Source organism: Pongo pygmaeus, chromosome 2, assembly GCF_028885625.2.
Source record: "Pongo pygmaeus isolate AG05252 chromosome 2, NHGRI_mPonPyg2-v2.0_pri, whole genome shotgun sequence".
NCBI classification, from domain to species: Eukaryota; Metazoa; Chordata; class Mammalia; order Primates; family Hominidae; genus Pongo; species Pongo pygmaeus.
The window spans coordinates 149,127,813-149,146,746 of NC_085930.1; the positions used below are offsets into that span (position 1 = coordinate 149,127,813).

Genomic DNA, 18,934 nt, shown 5'->3' on the forward strand with positions numbered 1-18,934 from the left:
TTACAAATAGAACTACCATAGGTTCAGCAATTCCACTTTTGGGTATGTATCCATAGGGGGGAAATAATCAGTATCTTGAAGAGATAGTTGCACTCCCATATTTATTGCAGCATTATTCATGATAGCAAAGATGCAGAAACAAGCTAAGTGACTGTTGACAGATGAATGGATAAAAAATATGTGGGAGATACACACATACAATGGAATATTACTCAACCTTAAAAAAAGGAGGAAATCCTGCCATTTGCAACAACTTGGATGAACCTGAAGGACGTTATGCTAAGTGAAATATCCCAGACACAGAAATACAAATGCCTCATGATATCACTTGTATGTGAAATCTTAAAAGGTTGAACTCACAGAAATAGAAAGTAGAATGGTGGTTGCCAGGGTTTAGGGAGGGAGTGGGGGAAAAGAGAGAAGATATTGATCATAGCATATAAACTTTAGTTATTAATATAAGATGAATAAATACTGGAGAATGTACAGCAGGGTGAATATAGCTAATAGTAATGCATTATATACTTGAAATTTGCTGAGAGTAGATCTCAACTGAGCTCACCACACACACACACAAACACGCACACACACAAGAAAGGTGACTATGTGACATGATGCTTATGTTAAATAGCTTGATCATGGTAGTTATTTAGTAATGTATACATATATTAAAACATCACATTGTATACCCTAAATATGTACAATTTTTATTTGTCAATCATACCTCCATAAAGCTGGAAAAAAATCCCGCAAGTTGGTGGACCCCACACTTGCATCTACCACTCGTATGTGTGTGTCTGTGTGCTCTTTGACAAGTTACTTGAACTTTGTCTCAGACCCTCACCAGTAAAATGGAAATTGAATATTGTACTGGTACAGTGTGATTGTTACCTGAACTGATGCCAACAAAATACTGGAGGCTCTGGCACAAGCCAGCCACTCAGCCATGTTAGAGAATGACAGTGGAGGGAGCGGTAGGCTCTCAACGACACCCAGTTACCACTTGGCAGATTTTTTACTTTTCAAGCAATTGTTTGGTCTTCATGCAGCCTCAGCTGGGCTCTCTCTTTGTCAGAAGGCTGCCCTAGTGAATAACAGGATTCATGCTTCTGAGCCAAATGTATCCTAAAGCCTGCTCATTCTTAAAGTGAATGAAAATGCTTATTTCCCATATGAATGGAAAAGCGTTATATGCCTTGTGTGGGAAATTTGGAAAGCACAGAGAAGTATGAAGTCACCCATAATCCTGCCAAAGTAACCACTGTTAACAGTTAACCATTAAATCGTTGTTTGCCAAATTTTCAGTAGTTTTTCTGTAAAGTTTTTAAACAAAATTAGGGCCACAATATCCTTGCATTTGTCTGTCCTCCCTTTATTCACTTAACATTTAATTATATGTATTTTCCCCATCTTTAAACAATCTTTATAATCACCACTTTTACTACTGAACAACAATCCATCTTATGCATAGACGTTATACTTAGCTTTTCCCTTATAGTGTCAGGCTATTTTTCAGTGCAATAAATACTAGATGAACATATTTGCACATGTATCTGCAATTGTATCATTTTTCCAGAATCAATTTTTAGAGGAAGAATTGCACTCCCAAAAGGTATAAGCAATTTCAAACTGACTGGCATATATTGCCAAGTAGCTTTCCAGATAGGTTGTTCCCATTTAAATTCTACTAGAAGAGTGTTGGTCAGTATGTCTGTTTCATCCCCTCAGCCCCCACTCTCCGAGTTTAAAAAAAAAATACCTAAACTAATGTGTAAGGTAGGGACTGGTTGTTCTTTGAAGGTGAATTTTTCAAGTTCCTTTGGAGAAATAGCTCCAGGGACTTACGTTCACCGTGGTTAACTGTGGGATTAGGTCTCCTGAGAAAATAGTGATAGAAAAATCATTCAAATATGGGAGAAAAAGATACAGTTGTAACAGAAGCAAAACAGGTGACTTTTCTGAGCTTTCAAAAAATTTTAAATGTGTATCTTATTGAAATATGACCTTCTCCCATGCAACGATTGGTCACAATACTATACCCTCAGTTTTTAACTAATGCTTCAAATTCTGTGCTTTGAAACTCATTTTCACATGCACAAAGTTGGTGGTGGTGGAGAAGGTAAATTAGTTTCTCAGTTTCATTAAGACTTGTTATGGAAGTAGACCTGCAACAAATTGAGCCAAGGATTCAGCTTGTGTGTTTATTTTTCTACCACAATCAATAGTGTTTGGTCTGCTTAATGTTGTACACATTGTAAACTCTGGGCCTTCCTTTTGTAAGAGGAGTATCTTTTGAGGGCCATTTAATTTTAAAGAAAGTTAATTTTTTTTTTCAAAATTCAATGTGGTGTTGTGAAAATATACTTCTCATGGTTATATTAAAGTGCTTCCACCTGACAGAATTCCTCCCCTGTGATAACCATAACCACATATAAGTTTGAGTGTTACCAACCAATACTGAGTCATTCCAGACCTGTGCAGGCCCTCAGAACTGAGAGGGAAACAATAATTGAGGAGAAATGAAAGGGATTCTGAACACCAGCCACTAAGCTAGAAACACATCAAATACGTTTTTATTCAGATATTTTTGACTGACTTTGTTAACTAAATTCTATCTCAAATTGGTGGATGAAGCTGTATTGTTAGAAATAGTCCAGAGAAGATAGCAGAATAGATTATTCTAGTTCTTTCTTTTTTTTTTTTTTTTTTTTTTTTTTCCTGAGACGGAGTCTCACTCTGTGGCCCAGGCTGGAATGCAGTGGCACGATCTCGGCTCACTGCAACCTCTGCCTCCTGGGTTCAAGTGGTTCTCTTGCCTGAGCCTCCCAAGCCACTGGGATTATAGGTGCCTGCCACCACACCCTGCTAATTTTTGTAGTTTTAGTAGAGACAGGGTTTCACCTTGTTGGTCACGCTGGTCTCGAACTCCTGACTTTGTTATCCACCCACCTCAGCCTCCCAAAGTGCTGGGATTACAGGTGTGAGCCACTGTGCCCGGCTGATTATTCTAATTATTGATCCAGTGTCTTGGACAACTTCGTATTCCCTCCTGGACATCAGTCAGCGTCCAGGACAAGTTACTTGAACTTTGTCTCAGACCCTCACCTTCCCATTTCCTGCTCCTCCCACCCTCACATAGATTCACATGTGCAGCACTTGCTCATGGCCTGGTACCAATACTGTTTCATTAATATTGTGTAATTGGTGGACATTTAAAAAAAAAAAATCTTTAAAGCATTATTTGACTTTTCTAATTTTCCAAGCTTTCTTGTTTCATTCCATGTTCTCTCAATATGCATAAACAATACATAGCAGTTAGAAGAAAGCTCATTTAGGTATTTTTTCTTTAGTTTTGATGAAATATAAAAATATACCTGAGTCAGGCTGGGCATGTTGGCTCACACCTGTAATCCCAGCACTTTGGGAGGATGAGGCAGGTGGATCACCTGAGATCAGGAGTTCGAGACCAGCCTGGCCAAAATGGCGAAACCCCATCTCTACAAAAAACACAAAAATTAGCCAGGCATGGTGGCACATACCTGTAGTTCCAGTACTTGGGAGGCTGAGGCAGGAGAATCACTTGAACCCAGGAGGTGGAAGATTTCAGGGAGCCGAGATCATGCCACTGAACTCCAGCCTGGGTGACAGAGCCAGACTCTGTCTCAAAAAAAAAAAAAATTTCTCTCTCTCTCTCTCTCTCTCTCTATATATATATATATATGAGTCAGCCATTACCTCTTTGTTTATTTTGTTGATTTTTTTTTCAGACAGTCTTGCTCTGTCACCCAGGCTGGAGTACAGTGTTGCAATCTCTGCTCACTACAACCTCCACTTCCCAGGTTCAAACAATTCTCGTGCCTCAGCCTCCTGAGTAGCTGGGACTACAGATGTGTACCACCACGCCTGGCTAATTTTTGTTTTTTTAAATAGAGATGGGGTTTTACCATGTTGGCCAGGCTGGTCTCAAACTCCTGTCCTCAAGCCATCCACCCACCTCAGCCTTCCAAAGTGCTGGGATTACAGATGTGAGCCACTGCACCCAGACTATTTTGTTCATGTGTTTTTTAATTTCAATTTTTAAAATTTAGTTTCTGGTAAAAGATGATAACATTTGAGTTCTAATTTGCTGTCAACTCTGCCGCCAAAAAAAAAAAAAAAGTAGTAGGAATGAAATTATTCTCAGCAAAATATTTTAATCTCTTAGAATTTAAAGCTTAAAAGTATTAAATGCACTTTAGGTCTTTATTAGTTCTTTGGAACTAAAATTGTATTTCAGCAAAAATAATGAATTAAAATTTTGCTTATTAATTACCAAATATTTATTTCAGAACCATAATATGAAACCCACAGGCGCAAAAACACACAAACAACTCAGAAAAAAGTTACTTGGTCTCTCTTAGAGAAGAAAAATGTCTTCTTCAGGGCAAAAAGTGTGTTATTCTATGTCGCTTTCAGAAGAGAGGTCACACGTTTTCTTATTGATTTTACTTCCTATTTGGTAGCAAAAATAATGTGAGATGAGGCAGTGAACATTTCTGGCGACAAGCCCAGATGTTAAAAAATATGTGTCAGGACATTTTCTGAATTCCATCTTTTTCCCAGAGATATCCTTGCAGATGAATGGTCTTTACCCTACATCAGGGACACAATCACACGGCTGTACTTTAGGAGGAAGTCTTCTGGCAGCCCATTACTTATAAACACAAGCCAGTTGGATTCCAGGCGTGTGCTCGAAATTCCCTGGCAGTCCTATTGTGCAGCTAGGTGGCTTCAGCCAGTGGGTTCCCAGGAATTTGCCACCAAAGCATAAGCAGGCTACAAGTGGAGCCATGCTCCTGTTTGCCCTTGGTTTTACAAAGAGATAAGGAAAAGGGTCACTTTCTTCTTGTGAAGGTGGGTGGAGTGGAGAAGAGATTTGGGAGAAGTACAGTGTAGTTAAATTGACCTGAAATGCTTTTGAACATCTCTGTTCCTCAGGCAACATCAGGAACACTGAGAAGCTGAGCTATGACAAACAACACCAGTATGAGATCCTGGTGACCGCCTACGACTGTGGACAGAAGCCCGCTGCTCAGGACACGCTGGTGCAGGTGGACGTGAAGCCAGTTTGCAAGCCCGGCTGGCAAGGTGGGCCTGTTTTATCAGTCTTGTGTGAAGGCAGCATGGTCTGGTGTATAGAAGGTGGTGTACTTGTCCTCAAATCATCACAACACATAACTTTTTAAAGTACAGTCACTTTGCTGTGAGAAATAAAGTAGCTTGCTTATTCTCACAACTCTTAGGTGATATATTATCCCCATTTTTCATCTGAGAATGTCAAAGACATCTCCTCTAAACTCATGTGCCCAGTTTGTCCAGTGCTCCCTTTCTCTAATCTCATGACATCTTCGATCAATAGTAATTATCTCACAGCATGTAGGAGAAATTGCCGGCAAGCCTATTCACTTTACCCTAGGGTGCTGGGTCTACCTGATGCATTTCAAATTTTGCATCACGGATCAACACCTGGGGAAAGTCGTCATGTTCTTTGTGCTCACACAGAATGCACACAGGCAGAGGCGGGAGACCCAGAATCCAGACTCTGGATTAGGGAATGTATAAAATGTTGACTCTGGGAATGAAGAAGCAATGGCTTTGGATGGAGGTGGATTTTTGTGTCAGTTTAGATCTCTTAGAATGCAAAGAAAATGAAATGCTTAGGTCACCCTTAGATAACAGAGTTTATCACTGAACTGAGGGCAAGTAAGGAAGGTGAGGACAGCTGCATAGATGGACCTTACAGAGATTTGAGTGATTTGTGGAATAATAATAGCTTTAATGGTGATGCCAATAGATCTGGTGGCTGAGCAAGGATTCTAGAATTATCTCTGCACCATTATTTTGGCTACCCGATGACTCCCTGTCTCTGCTTCATGTGTTGAAGATGCTGCAGGCTATTGCTTACTCATAACTCATAAAGTGCTTCATTTCTGTGTACTGCCTTCTCTTGGTGTGTCTTTAAGCTTCTGCCTCCCTCTTATATTCTCATATTTTCTCTCTTTCTTTCTGTCTCTCTCTCTCTCTCTCTCTCTCTCTCTGCTATCTTTAATTCTTAAATTCCCTGGAAAGAGTTGGCGTCACTCACATCCCTTTAGGGAAGACTGATGCCAGACCACCCTATAAATCTCTGGTCAGTCTTTGAATGACTGCCTTTTAGTCAGTTATTCATTCCTAATCCAATTCATCAGAGTCAGATTGGCAGGACATCATGGTACAAAGTAAGGACACCTGTGTCAGAAGCTGCCTCACATCATTCCCCTCAGAAGGCAGTTCTCAAAGCACTCCTCCCTTGCACAACTTGATCTCCCTAAAACTTAAAACTGAAAAGATTGGAAGGGGAATTTAACCCACCTCTGGAGAGAGCCAGAGTTTTTTGCCTTTGAACAAAGTAGAAAAGATGAAATGCTCAGTAGAGGAACCACAGGTAAGGTACACGAGAGGTAAAGAACAAAGCAGAGTCATCTTTGTGTCAGTCTGTTAGGATCAAGGAAGAGACATAGAAAGAAGGACAAGCCAGAGTGGGAAACTTTGTTTTCCCAACCTCAGGGAGCCTGAGCTCTGATTGGCTATAATTCACTAGACCCGAGGACCCTGCAGACAGAATTCTGTCTTGTTCGCCACTGAATTTCTCAAGCTTGGTGCAGTGTCTAGTGCCAATTGTGGGTGCTCAAGAAATAGTCATTGAATGAATGAATGAATGAATGAATGGATAAATGAAAGAAAAGGTATATGAGTTAAGAAGAACTCACCTTGTTTTGTTTTTAACTCATGAGGATTAGCTCCAGTGAAGGTGTGGCCTTTGAAGAGAAAACCTGGAAAGAATATATAAACTCTGTATGCATGAAATATGTTCACAATGAGAATTTAAGTGGGAAAAGCAAAACACACAGCTATATCAGGAGAATAGTCCCAATGCTTCTTTGACTTTGACAAATGAGGTGCCTACAGATGTGTGATTACATTTTTATTCCTATATTTAAATGTAATTTCCTAACAGAATTTGTACTTGTTAAATGTATGCAAAGAAAAACCTGGTCACAATGCTTAACTCTGTGTGAAGAATGTATTGAGCACCACCTTATAGTGCACACTGCTGTTTGCAGCTCCAGACAAACCTTGTTGGGCAAGGCCGGTGCCCATTTGCTGTTGTGTCTCCAGTGCCCAGCACAGAACCAGACATGATGCAGGCACTTAGCAAGTGTTTAATGATGGAGGAATGGTCAGCAAAACTTTGGTTAAAAAAATGTACCTTTCTGTGGAATAAAGAAAGCAGGGAAGAGGCAATTCCCTGCATCCATTCATAGTGTCAGGCACAGTGATTTAAACTCATGTAACATCAGAATCAACTACTTCTTAGTGGCTTCCCTGCCTTAGCTGTGTGGGATATGATGAGATTTCTCTTCAAATAGCCTGATCAATCCTTTATTCTTTAATTCGTAGTACCCCCCACCACCCATTTTTTCTTTTTCTCTTTTTTCCTTTCTGCCTTTGCTACATGCCCAGACATGCCACAGTACCAGGCTTATCAGTACCAGCTCACATTCCTTTCCTTATTTGGAAAGAAGACTAGCTCTCTAGCTCATTGCAGACACCCCTTCCCCTTTTCCCCTCTCTCCCTTACGTGCCCACCCTATCTAAGGAAAGTTCAAATGTTTAGGCAACTGGGATTAGTTCAGATTGTGTGACCTGACCCCGGCCAATGGGGAAAGGGTACAGGGGCAGGACTTGCGTCAGGAATAAAGGCTCTCCTGCCTCTTTGTTCAGGTGTGCTCTCATGGCGACTGGCCAAGGAGAAGCACCCCTCTGCACAGAAGTAAAATTGCTCTGCTAAGGATCCTTTGTTTGAGTTTTCAATTTCCTTAGGTTTTTGAGCATTATTCCCAACAGCTGCCAGCCTGTAGTGGCAGAAGCTGACAATGAGTTCTTCATCCTTAATCTTTTTCCCTCCAGCTTACCTCTTGCAACTCCTTCCTGCCTAAAGGGAAATGACTGAGAACAGGTACAAGAAGTCAAACTGCCAAACTGTGTTTAGTATCCAGATCCAGAGTCTGGGATGTCCTCTCTCTCAGTCACTGCCCCAATAGGCTTCCAGATCATAGACAGGCCCTCCAGGCTCTCTGATATCTATAACAGGCCATAAGGCCTTTCTACCATTCCTGTCCCAGCTCCCAGACCTAGAGAGGAACCTCCTCTCCTCCTCCCAGCCTACTAATTCACTTCATGCCTCCACTTGGACAACCCTCAACTCTTACTCACTCATCTTGGGGCCTATTCTCTCTTCTTATATCTCTGGTCAGGGCTGCAGCCTCTTAACTGGAAGTTCACCTTTCTCCAGGTAAGAACTGACCACAACTGGTCTGAGTTGTGTGTCTCTTGTCCTGCCCCTTCTCCCAGCTGTGTAGAGCAAACTGGAACGAACCATGTTTTACTGGCTTGCTTGCTACTTGCAGATGATGCAGACTGCCCCTTACTGTGAGTGGGCATCAAATGCCTTGGGGGAAAGGGTTGGCTTTTCATGGAGCCAGTATGGGGTGAATCCTGCACTTTGTAAATGGACAAGGAACACAGAGAGGGGAGAACATTCAGGGGACCAATGAACAATATGAGGAGAGCAGTTTGGCTTGCACAGAAGGCTGTGACTGGAGAGATGTGGAAAGCAAGATTGGAGGGGCCTGTGGTAGGGGAGGGTGGGTGGTTGAGGTTCTGAGGTCAGGGTGAGGAGCTGCAATGAGCCTCAACCCCCTCAGATCCAGCTGAGAGGGGGCTGTATGCATTTGCCAGACATAATTCCACTTAATTCTGGGAGAACAGAGGCCCCTCCCAAACTGACTTCTCACAAGCAACTGGAGTAACCAAGCAAATGGACTTTGGCAGTTTGAATTCTGGTACCTGTTGTAAGCCATTTCCTTTTAAGCAGGAGGGGATTGCAGCACAGTGAATCCAATCCGTTACACCCAAGAGCTCCCGCCTCCCCCAGGCACTCCCAATCAGCATGTCACCCAGTCCTTACTGTGGCCAGCTTCTTCCAGGGAGCTTTCCCAGAGCAAGGGACCCTGCCCACAACTGGAGCCTTTCCTTCCTTCTCAGGGCTCATGAGGACTTGCTCTCAGACTCCACTGATGCCCCAGGGCAGTGGCCCTCATTGTTTATCACAATTGCCCCTTCCATGGGCAGGACCAGAAGAGGCTTTCTCTGAATGCTGCTGGCCTTACCCAGCTATGCACAGAAGGACATCTCACACCCCGGCTCTTCTGCTGCCTACCTTTCAGACCTTGGCCAAAGTATTATCTACCAAGGCTATGGTTTTCTAATTCCTGTCTTTTCTCTGTGGGTTGGTCTTATCTTCTCCTTAGGGCAGAACCACACTTCTTGCAGCCCATGGCACTGAACTTTCCATCCATCACCTAAGCATGAACTACAAGTGTGTTTGCTAGCATCACTCACCGATGGGCAGGGTGGGGCTTATCAAAGGTTTAGCTTACAGCAAGGGGAGGAAGGAAGGCTTTGCATCCAGAAAACAAGCCCAGAGTGCCTGGCACATACATCTTGCTCTTATGTGAGCTTTGTCTTCTCTGTTGTATTCTGAGGTTGTAATTCTGAATAGGTGATAACGGTCAGCTCACTCTGCAGTGAGGTGGAACTTTGCTGAAGGGAACACTCCCATTCTCTGTTGGCCAGGGAAGAGGATGGCTCAAAGCATATGCCAGACCTGTGTGAGTGGAAGGGAGAACTACGTCTCTTTGTTTTGTTCTGAGCTTTGAGAACTCACAGTGTGCTTAGAGGTACCTCTAGTTTTCAGGGATGAAAAATTAGGAACTAGGAAAGTGATGCACCTGCAGCAGGTCACATGCTAATAACAGGCTTGCATCTTGCCTCCCATGCCAAGTGTTTGAATTTGCAGTCTTTCTTTTTAAAATCTAATTTAATTTTAAGTTCCAGGATACATGTGCAGGACATGCAGGTTTGTTACATAGGTAAACATGTGCCATAGTGCTTTGCTGTCCCTATCAGCCCATCACCTAGGTATTAAGCCCCACATGCACTAGCTATTTTTCCTGATGTGCTCCCTCCTCCCTGCCACCTGACAGGCCACAGTGTGTGATGTTCCCCTCCCTGTGTCCATGTATTCTCATTGTTCAGCTCCCACTTATAAATGAAAACATACAGTGTTTGGTTTTCTGTTCCTGCATTAGTTTGCTGAGGATAATGGTTTCCAGCTCCATCCATGTCCCTGCAAAGGACATGATCTTATTCCTTTTCAGGGCTGCATAGTATTCCATGGTATACATATATATATGAACTACATATGAATTTGGAGAGGACACAAACATTTAGTTATAGCACAGACTGTCTGTCTTAAGGGAGTAAGAAGGAGATGACGTACAAAAGCTATCTTTGAAGTCTTTAAGGGCAGGGTCTTAGTAGAGTAGTTAGGATGGGAAGGAGAGGTTTTGAATGTTGTCCTCCTAGTAAGGACCTATGGTTACCTGATGTTATATGGGGCCCAGCCAGAAAGAATGAGTAAGGAGTCATCTGTGGAAACAAATAGCCTGTTTGAGTTCTAAGAGTACTGTTTTTACTTTTACTATTTATTGTCTTATATGGTATTTTTCACCTTCAGCAGATGAGCTATTGTCTACAAAGCATCATTTAAAGAGGGAACAGGGCTGGGTGTGGTGGCTTACACCTGTAATCCTAGCACTTTGGGAGGCCGAGGCGGGTGGATCACTTGAGGCCAGGAGTTTGAAACCAGCCTGGCCAACATGGTGAATCCCTGTCTCTACTAAAAATACAAAATATTAGCCAGACATGGTGGTGCATGCCTGCAATCCCAGCTACTTGGGAGGCTGAGGCAGGAGAATCACTTGAACCTGGGAGGTGGAAGTTGCAGTGCACTGGTATTGTGCCACTGTACTCCTGCCTGGGCGACAGAGTGAGACTCTGTCTCAAAAAAAAAATGTATATATATATAAATTAAAAAAGAGGGAACAGGTTTGAGAAATAGTAGATAGACTCAGTGGACCATGGTAGATAAACTGGATAAGGAAGAGAAGGACAGGTCTGCCTCTCCCATTTGGCACATGGGCCCCCAGATGGATTATGGTGCCAGTCGCTGAGGTGGCAACATGGAAGGAGAAAGAGTTATGTGCAGCAGCTAAAGAGTCAATTTTAGAGAAAAGATCAATGCGAGGTGCCAGAAATGTCTAGTGGGCAGTGGGATTGTCACATCTGATGCTTAGGAGACAGGTATGTGCTAGAGATGGAGATTTGAGTCTCCTGGATATATGTACTTGATAGTGGAGGGGTTGGGCATGGATCTCATTACACATAGAGTAAGAAGAGGGCTACAGACACTCCAAGAGATGGAGAATCCTCTAAATGGGCTGCTAGATAGCCTTGTGGGGATCCAGTGTGCACATGTCTCAAGTTGAGTGTTTCTAAGCTTTCTCTATTTTCTTTTATTTTTTTTTATTTCCATAGGTTTTTGGGGAATGGGTCATGTTTGGTTACATGTGTAAGTTCTTCAGTGGTGATTTGTGAGATTTTGGTGCACCCATCACCTGAGCACTATACACTGAACCCAGTTTGGTCTTCTTAGTGTTTCCCTCTTGTCAACTGAATGAAATTACCCAAGCCTGGGCCTGTGTGTGCTATGATGACTCGGAGAAGGACCTGCGTCCCTTTGTGGACCAGAGCACTGCAGAGGATGTAGTACCCTTGCAGGCTGTCAGGGTGAGGGTGGCAGTAACAGCAGTGGGCCCAGCCAGAGATTGAGCTTAGCCACATGTCCCTGCTGAACCCTCCTTACAGGGGCACTGACCTGTCCTTTAGAAGATCGTTTGTAATTCAGTTGCTAGTTTGGGGTTTTTCTGTTTGTTTGTTTAGTTTTTATTTTATTTTACATTATTTTGTTTGGAGAAATGCATCCCTTGTTTATGCTTTCCTTTATTCTTTTTAATCCCTTGGCCCATCTTTTTCTATGTTTCAAGCTGAAAAGATTATCTTCCACAACACTTACTTGGTACATTTTCCCTTTTATTGTTACAAGTCAGATTTTGTATTCATTATTTGTTCTGCTAGAATGAACCCAAAGTTCAGTATTTCACTATCCCTTTATGCAAAATTATTCCCTTTAGAAGAGAGCCACCAGAGACTTTCCTCGTGGACTTTCACTATTTTCCCCCAGGTGTGTTGCTGGCCGGACTTTTCAGCTTTTCTGTGTCTGAGGCTCCCCAGACTGAAGAATCAGCTCTCCAGCCTCCAAGGAGCCCTTCTTTGTCTGCTCACCTCATCCATGAGTGTGATCCCATGGCAGCTAATTACACCTTGCTCAGCAGCAATTCACACAACACCACCAGTTGGAAGAGTTTCTCCCACAGGCCAACCGATTTCGGTTCCTTTTACCTTCCCAATAAGATGTCCTATTTAAAAGAAAAGGAAAAAGAGATGCAGCCACATAATTGAACCATTTTCTCTCTGTTCTTTGGGTTTTGAATAATTCTCCAGGTGCGTCAAATTGTCTGCACTGTTTCTTCCACCATGCCACAAACAGGTCCTTCATTAGGAAGGAAGGGTGGTAGCTTTTGGAGAAGTGCTTCTCAAACTCGAACATGCACATGAGTCAGTAGCGGGGGATCTTGGTAAAATGCAGATCCTTATTTAATAAGTCTGGGGTAGGTCTGGCTGCTTCCGTCAACTTCACTTTGACTAAGGCCATGCAGAAAATACTTACTAGACACCTGAGTGTGTCTAACACTTTTGTGTTGAAAAGACAGTGGCAGAAAGACAGCATCTAATCAGCATTAGATTACCAGCAACTAATCTAATGCTGGCTAGATTTGTTGCTCTTAGTTATTGGCATTGTGAGAGACACTGAAATTGAATGCATATTACCTGGTGAGAAATATTTTTTTTGGAGTGAATTAGTTAACCCTTTAGTGAAGGCCTACTCTGTGCTAAAGGCCGGGATATGGGTAGGATCTACCAGAACTCCGATTATAGAAGGAGATGATAGAAATGCTGAGGATAAAAGCTGCACTGGAGGGACCGTGGGAAGACAAAGGGGATACTTAACCTTGAACCAGGCAGGAGCCCCAGGGAGATGTTCCTGGAGCAAATCTAGAAAAATACTGGGCTTTAGCACAGAGAGGAGGGGGTATTCCAGACTAGAAAACAGGTGTTAGGTAGGAAGGAGCACAATGTGGCTGGAGCAGGGGGAAGAAGACTGGACTGGCCAACTGAGGACCAGGTCATGGAGGGAGGGCCTCCTCCTATATCATCCTGAGGACAGGGGAGCCGCAGAGGCTTTCCTGCCTCCATGTGGTTAAGAGTATCTTAGGGAAGAAGGACTCCTCGGCAAACCACATAGATGGTGGCTGGAATGCAGAGACTCAGGGGAGGGAGACCAGCAGAAAAGAATGATTATTTCTGAGTCCACTTTCAAGTGGAGCACTCCCCCAAAAGTACTAAAAGTCATGTATTTGTTTATTCCACACTCAAGTTAAAGTGAGCATCAAGGTTAGATTTGCAGGCAAATCTCATGAGATTCCATAGGCAAAGGGACAAAAATGGCAATTGGGCATGTCTGGGGCTGAAGAAGACCCTGCTACATCTTGTCAAGTATATGTTCCAGTTCCCTCTGCAGCTGTCTCCTGCCACCACCCTACCAAGGAGATAAACACCCAGTCCCCAGGGGTCAGCTGGTCACCTGGCCCCTTCCAAAAGTCAGATGGGTTATTAAATAAACTGAGGATCTGACTTACATTATACTACGTGAAAGGCATTGATTTCAAATCAGAGGGTGATAAGCCCAAGAAGGTGTCCAGATTTGCTTAGAAAGTGGGCTCAGGGCATTGTCAGAAAGACAGAGTAAAGAAGGATTCTTGCCCTCAGTTCTCTCTTTTACCGTCCTGCCAGGGTGTCTGAGGTTCCACCATTGCAGTACCAACCTTTTATTTTAATAGATAATCCCCCCTGAAAAATGAAAATACCTCCTGCAGGAGTCATGTGTTAAGCCAGGAGTCAGCAAAGTGTAGCCTATAGGCCAAATCTGGTTGACCATCTGTTTTTGTGCAACTGTGAACTAAGAGATGGTTTTTACATTTTAAATCGTTGAAAATAAGAGAAATAATATTTCATAGCACATTAAAATTATATGAAGTTTTATTCTTAGTGCATGTAGATAAAGATTTATTGGAACACGGCCATACTCATTAGTTCACATAGTGCCTATGGTTACCCTACAACAGCAGAGCCGAGTCGTTTCAATAGATTATGTGCCCCTCAAAGCCTAAATATTTACTATTTGGTTCTTTACAGAAAAAGTTTTCTGACCCCTGTGTGAAGTTCTTGTTGTCCATTGGTGCCTTAGCAGGGAGTGGGTGATTAGATGCATAGCAAAGCCTTGAAAGAATGAGAGATCAAATGGACATATTTAGACAGAGGCAAAGAAGTATAAAAGTCCAAAGCAAAGTTCACTGTACAAAGGGCAGGAATATCCTTTGAGATGAGCAATTCTAGCCCATTTAATAGATAAGGAAAACTTAGAGAGATTGACTCTCTTGCCCAAAATCTCACAGTGGTAAATGGTAAATATGGAATTCAAATTCGTATCAGCCTATTCCAGAGGGCATCTAACTGTGTCAGAAGAAAGAGGATAGAAAAAGGGGATTGAGAATTTCCAAAGGGGGATGTTATGAGCTTTATAAAAGGGTATATCAGAAAACATTTTAGAAGAGAGACACAGCCTGTATGTCCTTAAGCAATGTATTTAACTTTTCAGTTACCTTATCTATAAGATGGTCATGAGACTTACCTGGAAAGGGTAGCTGGAGTTCAATGAGACAATGTCTACATAGCACCTAAGAGGTGCCACAGCTCTCATTTCCTTGATTGAACCAGGTCTAGAGAACCATCGCCTTGAAGTTATAATGTGTTCAAAAATAAACCCAGGCTTGAAGGCTGTCCATCTTTCAGATACTATTTGCCTGAAACTAAAGTTACCTCCAATTATCTCATGGGCCAGAGAAACACAAAGTGGGCCTGAGACTTCGGTGTCAAGCTTCAAACCCAAAGATGCTGGGCCCAAGTGTGGCTCCTCACACCAGGGCAGGAAGACTCTACCTTTTCCTTAAGGAGAATTCAGCATGAAAAATTACCCACATACCCTTCCATTCAACAGGACAGCACTGACTTTTTGAGCTTCATACCAGAGGGCTCAGCTTCTTCCTTCACCCTCACGGTCTCTTTCCTATCCTTTTGAATCTCTTCTCTTTATCAATAACCTCTCTTCTCCCTGTCCCGGTTTTTGACTTGCCTCTCCTTCCCCTTCATTTCTTCTACATTCTTCCTTTGGTTCCTTCTGCTCCTCTTCCCTTTTATAAGCATACGCCCTGAACCCCACACAGGGGTAGGTGATGGGGGAATGGGGTCAGGTGCAAACCAGTGGAGATGGAGCTAGTTATGGAGTGAGAAGGGCTGAACCCAACCCTTAGCTGGGTCATAATCTAGCTGCAGGCTTTGCTTAAGCTATTTCTCTGGCCGAGCTTTGGTTCCGTAACTGTGAATTAAGAATCATCATCCTTGGCCAAGCTATTTTGTAAGATTGTTAAGCCCAAAAGAGACTCTAGCGTAGAAGTACTTCACAAAATTTAAATCCCTATGCAAATGAATGCTATGATTAAATTGGGAAAATAGACACCGTCATGCAAATGAACACACACACACACACATAAGTACACACATTTAAATCCATAGAATTGAGTAAGGCTGTGTGGCTTAAGCATCATGTCCTGGATTTTTATACTTAAGATTGGGATCAAAGGGAAACAGTGGGGTGGGGTAGAAAGTGTACAGTCCTGGGGGTCGGTCCAGGAACTCAGATTTCAGCCCTCAGCTACGCCCTAGCTCACTCTGCAACCTTGGGAAAGTCACTGCTGTTCAGCTTTGGCTTCCCTAAATGTAAGTGCCTTCTTATGAGGACCAGCTGCAAGGCTGCCAGTGGAGAGCCTTGCACAGAACCACACACGATGGGGCTCAAAGAACAGCAGCGCTTTTTAGTTCCCTTTATCTCAATTTAAAAAATCACATGGAGTATTTTTTCCTCAAATAATTGGAAAAATCATTATTGAGGCCTGAATTCCACTGACTGCAGCAGCGTGACCCCAGGGCAGGTGCTCCGGGGTTTGCAGCTGCTAAGGGGATTGCTCAGATCTTCCTGGCAAGCAGCTGAGCTTCTGGCGGAGGGCCTCATGGGGGCACTTCTCCATGAATAATGACCTGTTTTGACATCACTGACATAGCTGATCATTAAGGTGCAACAAACGGCTCTGTACAGGATGCTGATTTACCTCCTCAATGGTATCTTAATGTGCTTGAAGAGCTGCCAGATAAAAGTGCCCATGCTCAAGTCTGCTTTGATCTGACTCTCCTGTGAATAAGCCTGGAGGGTAATGAGCCTTGGAGGTTTTCTAGGCCCAATAACATCAGCCCTGAGGGGAAGAGGGTGTGGGTGGACTTCACTCATCCCAAACGGTACTCAATAATAATAATAGTAATAATCATTACCACTCACTGAGCACTTACTATTTGCCAAGCCTTATCTAAGGGCATTCATTGCATGAACGTGGTCATTTATTCTTCACTGAACCCTGAAAACTGTTATTTTCCCATTTTACAGATGAGAACACTGAGGTTAATACACCTGCCACACAGCTAGTAATATTGAGGCCAGCTCCATCTCTCTGCAGACATAGAGATCCTGCCCAATTTCCTACAATGCATCTCAAAGGAAAGGAGAACACTGCCATCTTTTGAAGCCATTGGAGGAAAGCTATTTGGGGGAAAGTTCTGAAATTAGAACTCTTCCCCCATGTTAAAAAGAAAATATGTCATTGGATAGTAAGGCAGACTTGAGAGAGGACCATGGCTTGTGGATGGTGGAGGTGGGGGGGTATCACTCTTGTCACCCAGGCCCACCACTGGGACCTGTCTTCATTCAGGATAACAAGGTCATTCATTCATCATTCAACTTTAGATGACCTCTCAGGGACACAAGGAGAAAAGCCTTGCCCAAGGTTATGCAGAGAGGTGGAACCACAGCTAGAATCAGGCCTCCTGACTCAGAGCCCCACATGCTACCTCATCTCCCCATGGACCTCGGTCTGCCCCTGAGCTGTACAGTCTGCCTATTCCCTCTTCCACTGACAGTTCTTTGAAATTTTGCAGCAGGCTAGAATATCTCCCTGCAGGGAGTCAGCAGAGGATACAGCTTCAGAGTGCAGGCTCCGAAGCCAGAAAGACCCAGGTTCAAATCCAGTTCCATTTGACTCAAGGACATTGGATAAGTCAGTTAACCTCTCAGAACCCTCACATGTGGCATCTGCAAAATGAGGTTAATAGCAGTACCTATTGCAGAGGGTTGTCACAAGGCAGAACTGTGCCTGGCAGGTAGGAATGCCTAAATTAATTCTAGCAATGAGGAAAGTGAAGGCAGAGGAGAGCAAGTAGAAGTGACTAAAGTGCTTTTGGGAGTCTGGCCAGCCTCTCAGCATTATTTGCTGGCTGTGTGACCTTAGGCAGGTCATTTGATATCTCAGCCTCAATTGTCTCCATGGTAAAATTACCCTGCTAATCCCTTCCTCAGATGGATGCTGTGCAGGTTGATAACATGTGTAAGAGGCCCAGCAAAGTGCCCGTTAAATGGCGGCTTCCTTCCTGCTCTCTGCATGACCCAGTGGAGGGCAGCCCCAGCCTGGGCACCTATGCTGCCATCTGCACACAAGCCATACTTGGATTCTCATAATGGGTGTGACCACAGAAAGTGCCCCTCCTCTTCCTGCCACAGTTGTTCTCATCTCTAAAGTGGGCCGAACAGTGCCCCCTTCTCCCCACATCTACCTCACAGAGATCCTGGTGGAGGGAGGAACTGGATGGAGAGCCATGAGCTGGCTGAGGTTGGCTTCAGGAGCTCTGGATTCACACTGGTAAGTGTGGTGTGACCCATGAAGTACCAACTCAGGGGCGTGGAGCATTGACCCCACTCTAACCATGCAGAGGGACAGTGTGGTCCTGGCCCAACTGAGCTTCTACTCAACTCAAGAAACTTCCCCCAGGGCCTACTCTGCACCCGGCCAGCCCCTGGGAACCATGAGCTGGAGCAGTGGTGAGGTGAGGGCAGGCAGGTGAGCAGTCCATTCCAATACAGGGCAGTCAGGGCACTGACAAGCAAAGCCCAGGGTCTGTGAGAACAGAGGTAAGGTACAGTGGCCAGGCTTGAGAAAGCTTCCCCAAGAAGGTGGCACCTAGGCTGAAGTCTGAAGGATGAATACATTAGCCAGATGCCTAAGGGGTTGGGGAAGGGGCCAGTGATGGGAAGGAGCAGGGAACAGCATCCGCAGGAGAGCTTGCTGCTTAACTGCTGCACTTCTGGGGCATATCCGTCCACTCTTCTATCAACGTTGTGGCTGTATGACTGACAGGAGACAGGTATTTGTGTTGCAGAGAAGGGGTTTTGAAGAAAGGTAAGTGACGGGGTAGATGGACTAGTGTGTTTTGTTTTCCTGTTTGTTTTCTTTTCCTTTTTTTATCTTGAATATATTTTTGTATCCTTAAAAAAATTTTTTTTTAATTATGTTTAACACTTTTGTGGGTACATAGTAGGTGTATATATTTATGGGGTTCATGAGATGTTTTGATACAGGAATGCAAACTGAAATGAGCATATCATGGAGAATGGAGTATCCATCCCCTCATAAGCATTTATCCTTTGAGTTTCAGTCAATCAAATTATATTCTTTAAGTTATTTTAAAATATACAGTTAAGTTATTGACTATAGTCACCTTCTTCTGCTGTCAGATAGTAGGTCTTACTCATTCTTTGTATTTTTTATATCCA

At 43.4% G+C, this 18,934-nt stretch overlaps 1 protein-coding gene across 1 annotated transcript in view; it reads left to right on the forward strand.

The window, feature by feature from the left end:
• Positions 1-18,934, forward strand: part of CLSTN2 (calsyntenin 2) — a 639,444-nt gene that overhangs the window by 486,797 nt on the left and 133,713 nt on the right. Inside the window, exon 5 of the mRNA XM_054480135.2 lies at positions 4,978-5,127. Coding sequence (XP_054336110.1) covers positions 4,978-5,127 — 150 coding nt within the window. The remainder of the gene's footprint in view (positions 1-4,977; positions 5,128-18,934) is intronic.